General features: G+C 39.1%; 1 protein-coding gene across 1 annotated transcript; it reads left to right on the top strand.

Moving 5' to 3' along the window:
* The first annotated feature begins 1,041 nt into the window (after positions 1 to 1,041).
* Positions 1,042 to 5,788, top strand: LOC137819101 (receptor protein kinase-like protein ZAR1). The gene is made up of 2 exons (XM_068622842.2): positions 1,042 to 2,865; positions 4,668 to 5,788. The coding sequence occupies exons 1-2, from the start codon at positions 1,359 to 1,361 to the stop codon at positions 5,300 to 5,302; spliced, it is 2,142 nt and encodes a 713-aa protein (XP_068478943.1). The 5' UTR covers positions 1,042 to 1,358; the 3' UTR covers positions 5,303 to 5,788.
* The last annotated feature ends 5,422 nt before the right edge of the window (positions 5,789 to 11,210 follow it).

Below are 11,210 nucleotides of genomic sequence, written 5' to 3'. Positions count from 1 at the left end.
TGATTTTTCAGCTACCTCCTAAAATAGAAATAAATTACAAATGAAAAATAGAGAAAAACTATTTTAATATTATGTAATTTGATCATAGTTAAGGAGAGATTGAGAATAAGAACCATACAAAAAAAAACACTTCCATTGCCAACAAGTAATTTAGTTACGTCTTATTAATGGGTTAGAGTATATTATGATATTTATATCGGCAAATATATACTACTCATTATTATTTGTGATTTTTATCTCAACATTTTTTATAATCAAGTAAAAATAAATTTATTAATGAAAAAACATTAATAATATTTTTTTAGAATTATCTTATATATTTATATTTATGGAATTAAAGTACTTTAAAAATATTAATTTTATTGAAACATATAATTCATAATACAAGTTATTTGAATTTGCTTTTTTTTTTAGAAAAAATAGTTTTATTTATTCTAACATTTAATAAAGTAATTCTATTTAGATTATATCTTAAACTTTTTTATTTGAGTTTATATTTTTAAAAAAATTAAATATTGTAATTTATAAATGTAAAGGGCTGGTAATAAAAATATATGATTAGATAAGAGAAATAAAATATAACTATCCCATGTACTCATTTTGACATGCTATGCTCCCTAATGGAAAGATGAGTAAAAATAAGTAAAATAGAATAAAATAATGAATATATTTTATAAAATGATTTCTTCATTTTTTTTCCTCTATTAAACACGCTGCTTCAATTTCCTAAACTGCCTCCACTAAACCAAACAAGACATAATGTTGAGTGATGATTTTTATAGTTGCTTAAATAGTAAAATAATATGATAATATAAAAAACTATATAGTGACCATGAAGTAGAAAATCCACTATGCATCTTCATAGTGCAGAAGCTCTTAAACATAAAATTACATGTACCCATTTGGACAATCTTACATAAGAAAGGAAAAACCAGCGTAAACTGTGAAAAGAAAATGAAGAAGTAATAAGACAAAGTGAAGTATGATTTGAAGTTGCATTGCATGCGTGAAACGAAGCGAAGAAGAAGAAGAACAAAAACAAAAAACATTCTATTCTTTCTCTGTCTTGTTTTTCTTACATTACACTTCACTCTTTGTCTCTTCCAGCCTTCGGTTAGGAAGTCTCACACAAATGTTTTGGCGGGAGATAGACCCCACCAAATTAAAAACAAACCCTTCTTCTCATAAATGCACCAACCCATCTTTCCCATTCTCTCATAAACAACCAACATAGAACATAACACAACCATTTCACACACTCATCTCTCTCACAACAACACCATACGCCATCGTCCTCGGTTCTTACATTCCTCTTCCAAAACGGCGTCGTTCCCATCACCATTCTCTTTAAAACAAACATGCCACATTCTCTGTTTCTCTTTGACTTTCTGCTTCTCATATTCCAAGTTTTGTTCAGTTTCATTCCCGCGCTTTCTCTCTCCTCTGACGGCCTCGCGCTTCTCGCTCTAAAGTCCGCCGTCGACCAGCCCTCCTCCGCCTTCTCCGACTGGAACGACGGCGACGTCACGCCCTGCGCCTGGTCAGGAATCGTTTGTGCCAATATCTCCGGCGAGGAGGATCCCCGCGTGGTAGGAATCTCCCTCGCCGGAAAATTCATCTCCGGCTACCTTCCATCGGAGCTCGGCACGCTGCGGTTCCTCCGCCGACTCAACCTCCACGACAATGCCTTCTCCGGCGTCCTCCCGGCGCAGCTCGGCAACGCCACCGCACTCCACAGCCTGTTCCTCCACCGCAACAACCTCTCCGGCCCCATACCCCGGTCCCTCTGTACCCTACCGCGCCTCCAAAATCTCGACCTCTCCGAAAACGCATTCTCCGGCCACATCCCCGACCACCTCGGAAACTGCAAGAACCTCCAGCGCCTCATCGTCGCCGGCAACAGATTCTCGGGCGAGATTCCCGCCGGTGTGTGGCCGGAACTTCAGAACCTCCTCCAACTCGACCTCTCCGCGAACGAGTTAACCGGTTCAATCCCTGACGAAATCGGAACCCTAGTTTCCCTCTCTGGCACGCTCAACCTCTCCTTCAACCATCTCTCCGGTAAGATTCCGGCGTCGCTGGGAAAATTACCGGCGACGGTGAGCTTCGATTTCAAAAGCAACAATCTCAGCGGCGAAATTCCCCAAACGGGGTCGTTTTCAAACCAAGGTCCCACGGCGTTCCTTGGAAATCCTAACCTATGTGGGTTTCCTCTTAGAAAATCATGTTCCGGTTCCGACCGGGATTTTTCTCCTGGTTCGGATCAAAACAAACCGGTTAACCGGCCAAAGGGGTTGAGCCCCGGTTTAATTATTTTGATCTCCGCGGCTGATGCTGCTGTTGTGGCCTTCATTGGGCTTGTGATTGTTTATGTCTATTGGAAGAACAAAGATAATGAGAATGGTTGTAGTTGCATTAGGAGAAGAAAGTTTGGCGAAGAGAAAGGGAGTGTGTGTGTGTGTGGTGGATTCCCATGTGTTACTGGGGACAAAAGTGATGATGATGAAGATTATGAGGTGGAGGGGGCTGAGGGAGAGGGTGAGGGGGAAGGGGAATTGGTGAGGATTGATAAGGGATTGAGTTTTGAACTTGATGAGTTGTTGAGGGCCTCTGCTTATGTGTTGGGGAAGAGTGGGTTGGGGATTGTGTATAAGGTGGTGTTGGGGAATGGGGTGCCTGTGGCTGTAAGGAGGCTGGGGGAGGGAGGGGAACAGAGGTATAAGGAGTTTGCTGCAGAGGTTATGGCCATTGGGAAGGTCAAGCACCCTAATGTTGTAAGGTTGAGGGCTTACTATTGGGCACATGATGAGAAACTTCTCATCAGTGATTTCATCTCCAATGGCAATCTGACACATGCCCTTAGAGGTTAGTTCTCTGGGTTTGTTTCATTTAGGGGTTAGTTCTTTCGGTTTGTTTCACTTTTTTTGTTAGACTGTTTTGGGTTGTTCTATTGATGCATTTAATTGATGTTTTGGGTTATTTTGTTCATGCATTGAATTGAAGTGATCTGAATCGGAGTGATATTGATAGAGAACAGAGAGAAGGTTTAAAGAGACAAAACATTAATTAATGGTTGGTGGGTATTTTGAACTTCATGCATGACCTCTAAGGGTTAAAAATGACTAATCATGACTGAATGAGTGATGGATTAATAATATAATAACGGAAGCCATCACATACACATATAGTAGTTTTGTACTTTATTGTCCATGTGACTTGTAAATTAGTCTTAATTTCTTTGCTTAAAGGGAAAGTTTATTTATCAGTATAGTTTAAGCTGGTGCTCGTGCTGGGATTTATTAAGTAGGACTTGAGTTCTGTGCAACTTTTTCTTTTTTTGAAATCTCTTACATTTCTATATGGTATATACTCTACATTCATTTCTCAAAATATATATACTCATTATATTATGACTCGTGAAATGAATTTGTATAATTCATCACAACTTTTTTCATGAGATAGTAAGTATTAGTAATTTTATATTTGAGTTATATTTTAAAAAAATTGGTAGCTATAAAGATAGAAAGTTTTCTTAAAGAAATCTTCTATGAGAAAAAAAAACATGGATTTTCACTATACTGGCTGCAGATTATTTGTGTTTGTTCGGAATGTGATTCGTATTATGACCAAAAGAATGAGTTGAAACTCGTCTCAAGTTATGTACTGAAAAGAGACTGAGCAAGAGCAACTATATTAGATATCCTTGCTTAGAAAGTTAGAGGGAAATTGGATTTGGACACTTTGTCTGTTGTGTCGTCGATGACGTTGGGGTGATATGCCACCTGCTAAAAGCCTAGAACTAAAGACAACTCCGTTCGTTCAGCATGTGTCTGGGAGATGAGATGGCAAGACGCACTCTCTTGGTGGGGACCAAAACCCTGTTGTCTGAGGTTTAATCACTAACAAAACAAAACTTGTTTATCAAAGTTGAAGTTTCACTCTTCCAATCCTCTTTCCTTCTCAACTGCAATGTTCTTTGCCTTTAAAATCTTTGCTTTCCTTCTTTCCCAAGACTTTTGAGTACATGGATTTGATCTCCTTTTGTTCCCTTTCTTTTGTTACTCACTAAATCCAAATGTTTGAAAAACTAGTTTCCTTTTAAATATCTTAAGTTTGTAGGCCAAAAAGAAGGGAGCACTCACGTTTGTGACTTCCATTCCGGAAAAAAGTAGAACTTCTTTTTGAAAATGGGTTCTTTTTGTTTCTTGATTTGTTTGATTTAACTTTTAGGTTAAACTTTCTCCATTATGAAGCATAGTCTCTACATCTGTCCCACTAGAATTGGTTTCTTACATTTTCCTTGCTTCCACCGCACCTCTGTCTCGGGCATAATATCATTAGAAGGAAATATACTAGGATTACATTCTGTAATACACTCATCAAACACGTTCTTTATAGTTGGCATAAATTAAAATCAGAAAACTGTTCCACTTCTTACCAACTTATACTCGCTCGTATACTGCGGTAAATTTTTTAGTCAATAAAATGTGTTTGTTAATCAGTGAATGAAAGTGTCGTGTCTTGTTAAAGTCAACATAAATTTGTAGTTGCAACAAAAGGTACTCTATATCATTATCTGCATTTGCATTCTGTACTAAATGTTACGAATAATTTCTCCATTACTAAAGTTAATGCTTTACACTGCACTCAATTTGACTGTGCTGCAGGGAGAAATGGGCAACCATCTACAAATCTTTCATGGTCCACCAGGCTGAAAATCGCAAAAGGAACAGCGAGGGGCTTGGCGTATCTCCACGAATGCAGTCCAAGAAAGTTCGTCCATGCTGACATCAAACCCTCCAACATCCTACTTGACAACAACTTCCAACCCTACATTTCCGACTTCGGCCTAAACCGTCTGATCAGCATCACCGGCAACAACCCCTCCACCGGTGGATTCATGGGTGGAGCTCTTCCTTACATGAAGTCTTCACAGAAAGAGAGAACCAACAATTACAAAGCCCCTGAGGCTGGTGTCCCTGGCTGCAGGCCCACCCAGAAATGGGACGTGTACTCATTTGGAGTTGTGTTGCTTGAAATACTAACTGGGAGGTCACCAGAATCATCTCCTACCACATCAACTTCCATGGAAGTCCCTGACTTGGTAAGGTGGGTGAGGAAAGGGTTCGATCAAGAAAGCCCGTTATCTGAGATGGTTGATCCATCGCTGCTCCAAGAAGTGCGTGTTAAGAAAGAGGTGCTGGCGGTGTTTCATGTAGCTTTGGCTTGCACTGAAGGAGACCCTGAGGTTCGGCCAAGGATGAAAACTGTCTCTGAAAATCTTGATAAGATTGGAAGTTAACGTTCAAACTTGGCAGTGTGCCAGCTCTAGGACTCAGCCTGAGACGGGAATTTACTCAAAAGAAAAGACGGACTTCAATCTAACAATGCATTTCTGTGGTAACTCAGAAGGTTATATGCTTGGCATCAACATGGTGCTGCAAATCTGTTCCTTCCATCTTGGACAAGCCCCTTTTAAATTTGTTTTTTGAAATCAATGGATTTTTGGAGAGCTGTAATTATCGCTTACATCTCATTCTCATTTTATTATTTTTTGTTTCAGGAAATTGTTAGATATTTTAATTTTCATTCTTATCTCTTTTCCTCCAAAATGTTATTTCAATACCCCCAACGTCTTGCATTATCATTGGAGTTTGGAAGTTAGTTCAGAGTCATAATGTGCATTTACTGCTGTAACAGTTTTGGGCTAGGGAAGGGAATTATTGGTATCGTGGCTGATCGAGATGAGAACAAAATTTAGTAACCCTCACTATCTTTGTATGTTTCATGTTTTGGATTGGATTTCAGCATTTTTCTTCGATTGCCTGCCACACTTACGCCTTTAATTCCCACCATGCCTACTCATGGGAAGTCACCTTCGCTTGTCGAGTAATACAGTGGCTTGCTTAAGTGTAATAAATTATTAACCTATTTTGTTTTTAGTAGAATGAAAAAACAACAACAAATTTTAACTTCTTTAGTTTTATGTAAATTCTATTAATAGTTAAGTAATTGAACCAAACACAAGTGTTTGTTTTTAACTATTATTTGCGTTTATTAAGAAAAATAATAAATTTAACATGCGATTAACTTAATTAACTTTAAAGAAAGTATGTCACGTGTAAATTTAATTTTTTTAATAATTTTATTAACGTTAGTTGCATATTAGTATTAATAATTTTTTCTTTATTAAAATGTATGTTAAAAGTATTAGAGATAAAGTAATTGGTAATCAAATTTAAGTTTTTTTTACTAATTTTTTTTGTATTATCCAATATTTAAATAATAGGAATTTATAAAATAGCATGTAATAATAGATAAAAACTGCTAAAGCATTATGACAGTTCACCTTATAACTTGACAGTAACTACCCGTGGTACTCAATGCTCGACCTTAACTTCTAAGTAATTGTCAAGTCACCTTAACAATAGGGCACACGTAAGAAAAAACGTGGCCTAAACGGTTATGACAAAGTAACCACTTTATTGGTCCTCTACTTAAGCCCAAGAGTCTATAAATACCGCAATCATCTTAGGAAAAAAATCTTATCATATTATTTATTTACTTACATACGAAATCATTTGTATTCTTACTAACTTGAGCGTTGGAGAATCTTCTGCACCTGCATCATCACTCCTGGAACAACTCGAAGACTCTTACCATATCCACATACACCTCAGAAGAAGGACATCTCATCCTCGGTAAGAACATTTGACGCCCACCGTGGGGCCCTGGTAAATTTTTTTCCCAGAACTGCATTGTCATATGGTTCTTACAAGAAACCAAACAACAACTTCAGCATCACAGGCAAGCATGGATCCATCTCTTTTAGCTGCACTCAAGGCCCATATCGATTCAATTGTGCTTGATATTCGAAATTAGTTGGGTAAAGATATGAAGTTAATGTAAACAAAACATCGTGGTGAAATCCAAACTCTTTAGGATCAATACCACAATGAAATACATGCCATCTGCCATCATGTTTCTTTACAAACAAATTTGTTTGGAAAGAACTGTCCAACAGTCACCACATGAACATGAAGGTGAAACAAAACCAGACAAAATAGTGACTCAAGATGAGCAGCTGAAAAGGAAGGAGAAGGAGAAGGAAAAGGACCAGGAGAAGTACGATGGTAATCGACACAAAGAGATAACCAATATAGAGTGTTGCACCTTCATTCCAATGTCATCAAAATATCATATTTCCTTTCTCTCTGAAATCTTCTTAATATTATTTCTTTTGGTTGTTCTATTACAGGTTCATTATTGATCTCAGGATTATTAATTTGTTGTTCTTCTTCATCATTGTGTGATTCAACAACATGAGGAACAACAATTGTTGAACTAGATGTACTAATTAAAGGAACTTGTACTCTAACTTCCTTAATCTCCACATTTCACGAAGCTTCACTCCCATTGGTTTCATCATTCTCAATGAACTAAGTATTTCTAGTTTAAAAAAAATCTTGTACTATGGGTAGGATAGTAAAACATATACCCTTTTGAATTTATTGTGTAACCAATGAAATATCCACTGATTGTTCTTGCATCCAATTTCTTTTCTTACGAATTGTATATTATAATTTCTGCCTAACAAACCCAAACTTACAGGTGTCTCAAACTTAATTTCCTACATGTCCTGATGTGAGTTGATTTTTAGATGTTTTCATTTATGGTGACACTTTTACTTAAGGTTAGGATTTTAGCAATTTATGGTGAGGACCTAAGGAAGATTCCCACTGAACACCAACTTAACCAAGTGGTTAAGTAAGTGTGAAAGTTCACTTCACAGAGGTTGTTCCCGCCGGTTGACCTGGGTCATCTTTACGAGTGGCTTCTAATCACGAGCTAGAGCATCTTTGTTCTATCTTGTATATGAGTACCTGAAAAAGAAGAACAAATGGGCGCCCTCGCAGCCGTTAGCACTCCGACGCTCAAGTCAGCTAGCGAGAAACACCAAAGTGACTAGAAACTGTATAATAATCTCAATAACTGGAACTCTGTGGCTAAACTGTGTGGCCCTAATTGCCTTGTGCTCACAGCTGGGTGCGCCGTCAAGAACAACTAGGGACTATTGTTCTGAGTAACTTTATGAGAACTAGGCTAAAACTCATGTAACTGTGAAAGCGTACCTCACTAGGGCTTCTTCGTGCCCTTTATATAGGTGGAAACTAGGGTTTACCTTCGTACTGCTGCTATTATCTAGGGTTCCTTGGAGAAGGTCCTTGCGCTGCTATTCTTAGGATATTAGCGTATCTGGCCCATGGACTTCCCTTATCTGGAGTGCAATGAATAACCTTGCGGCCGCTTGGGCTCTAACTTGAGCGTTGTATCTCTCGTGCCATCATGCTATTAGGTGCCCTAATTAATCACGTGTCATGCATGCAGCCTTCCTTGGAGATCTTTTATGAGCACGTGGGCATTGCCACGTGCCTCCTTTGATCGTTTATTCTGTGCAGAGGGTCCCACAGTGCCGCCACCCAACTTAGGGTTACTCCACCGTGTGGGCCCCCCTTTCTGTGAAATACTCATGTCATGCGGGTTGACTCTTCGGGCGATGTCCGCTTAGGCGATGTCTTACTTAGGCGATATCTTGCTAGGTGATGTCTTGCTTAGGCGATGTCTTGCTTAGGCGATGCCTTCCTCTCGGGCGGTGACACGTCTCGGCGATAACCGATTACGTATACTGCAGAACGCCGCTTCTACACGCGGCGACTACGTTGACTTCTTGACCACCTACCCTTCTCTTGTCCACGTCATCATACCTGATGACCCGGCCGATACACAAGCCCCCCAGTCTTGAGCTGATAACTTGTTTTCAGCAAAAAGACTAAAGCTTGCCCCCTGCTGCCCTTGCGGCGTTTTGATGACGTGTCATCCTCCGACCGATTGACGTGACATTTCTGCATTGCCGGCGCAACGTACCCTCTCAAGGACTCTGATGATATGATATTCTCTGAGCGAGACGGATGGCACTTTAATTCGTACCTTTACCTCACGACACGTGGCCCAGTCATAAGGCGCATCTTGAAAACCCCGCACCTCAACTTACTGACTCTACTTCTTTCGCATCTTTCTTGCACTATTCATCTTCTTCTCAAGAACTTCCCCTGTGTTCTTTCTTTGCCAACCCCTTCTTCCACTCTACTGCTGAGCCCTTCCTCTTTGCTCTTTAGCTCCTTCACAGATAGCACGTACTAAGATGTCCGCCAACCCTTCTTTCTCCAGAGTGGTTTACAAGGATCTTTACCCATGGGCTTCGAGCGAACTTCTCGATGAGTACTCTTGCTTACTTTCCACCAAGGCCATAAGGGAACACAAGGGGGATCCATGTTCCTACGATCACCGTGCCTTCGCTAAAAGGCATGATGACGACATCACCGTGCTTCCTTGCACCTTAGGGGAGCCGGTGTGTGGGGATGAACGATCCAATAATGGGGTCCCCTTTTTCTATTTTTACCAAGTAGTCTTTAAGTGTGTCGGCGTACGCCTTCCCTTTTCTAGGTTATCAGAGATGAACACTACCCCAACCCAACTGTATCCTAACAGTTGGGCCTTCGTGAAGGCCTTTGGCATTCTGTTTGGCTTCCTTGGATGTGCACCCTCCATAGATATTTTCCTTCACTTCTTCGAGGTGAAGAGGCAAGGAAATAACCTATGGGTGACTCTTAGTAACATTCCTGGCAGGATTCTTTTGACTCCTTTCCAGCAAACCTTCAGGGAGTGGAAAGGTAGATTCTTCAAGGTGTGTTGTTCCAGCCTTGCGCCTTCTGCTCTAGACGGCTTGATGTGATTCCACTAGTCATATAGAGAATGATTCTTGACATTCTTAGGAATCACCTTGAGCTGGACATTATTGAGGCACTTTTCTTAGTCAAAGTTGTTTCAAAATCTTTAATGTATGCTTCTACCATCCTATGTCCTTGAGGAAGCCTTTGGAACTTCAACAAGTGTTCCTTCCTAGAAGGAGGAACAAACCTCGCGCGCATACACTCTTTCAAAGCATTCCAAGAAACCACGGGAGGTTTCTTGCGATATATAATGTCCATTACAATTTTATGCCACCATTCTTTGGCATAGCCCACAAAGGATGAAGAAACTATCCTAAGTTTATCGTCATCTTGGACCTTATACACATGAAAATAATGGTCAACCTTAGTCTCCCAATCTAAATACACATTAGGATCACTATCACCATTAAAACTAGGGACTTTTTTACAAGCAATGTTGAACACTTGGTGATATCTTTGGTCACGGTTATAGCTCTCTTCATGAGAATGATGGTGATGCCTCCTTCTTCTATGTTCTTCTTCACCAAGGACTGAAGGTTTGGAAGGAGAATGCTGCTTGTAAGATGCACCACTTGAATAGCCAGCCATTTTGCAAATGAAAAACAGCAAACACACAAAAACAGGAAACAAGTTAAGAAACAAAATTAGCAAAAACAGTGAGCTTGGTAATGAAATTGCCGAAGGGAATTGAGGCAGAAAATAGGTCACTCTCAAAGAAATAATGTCCTTGCACCAATCTGATCTTGAGGTCTTGGAATCCTCAAATGAAAGATGTCAAAGCAAGCACACCAATCTCAAAAGCAACCACCACAAAACCAAAGAAACAATAAAGACAAACAAGAAAAGGTATAAGCAAAGAAAGGTAATTGCAAAAGGAAAACTATATGTAAGACAAACTCAAAGAGTAAAGAATGAAAGAAAATCAAGAAAATAAAGAACTCAATGAGAAAGTAGGCACACAAAAGAAAACTTAAGGAAAAGCACTAGAGTAGATGAAGAAAACAAAAAATTAGCTACTGGAAAATTTTATTTTTTAAAATGCAAACTGTGCTTGATATTCACTGATTTAACTGGAATGATGTAGAGCGAACTGGATTATGAAAATTAAACCACAGAAACTTCAAGATGTTAACTCAATAATGGCACTGGAATCAATTAAAAACAGTAAGCCAATTAATTGAGATAAATTTTTTAAAATCGCTGCCAGATTACCATAATCTTTTCGGCAGAATTGTACACTTTTTTTGTTTTATTTATCATTTTTTGTGTACTTTGAATTTTTGAATGATTATTTTTTCTAATCTTTTCTAACACTTTGAATATCACAAATCCATAATTTCAGAATTTTCCAGTGAGTAAATCAATTGCAATAAGGAAAAACAGTAAGCACTCTTTTTCAGAAACAGAGGAATCCTAATA

Source organism: Phaseolus vulgaris, chromosome 10, assembly GCF_051622355.1.
Source record: "Phaseolus vulgaris cultivar YP4 chromosome 10, ASM5162235v1, whole genome shotgun sequence".
Taxonomy (NCBI): domain Eukaryota; kingdom Viridiplantae; phylum Streptophyta; class Magnoliopsida; order Fabales; family Fabaceae; genus Phaseolus; species Phaseolus vulgaris.
The sequence above is the reverse complement of the archived record's forward strand: the minus strand, read 5'-3'. Positions and strand labels throughout refer to the sequence as shown.

What these genes read in the sequence shown, in the direction of transcription:
- LOC137819101 (XM_068622842.2), top strand. Translation starts at nt 1,359, where the DNA reads ATGCCACATTCTCTGTTTCTCTTTGACTTTCTGCTTCTCATATTCCAA. An exon ending in TCTGACACATGCCCTTAGAG is followed by an intron (nt 2,866 to 4,667) that starts GTTAGTTCTCTG and finishes ACTGTGCTGCAG; the next exon opens with GGAGAAATGGGCAACCATCT.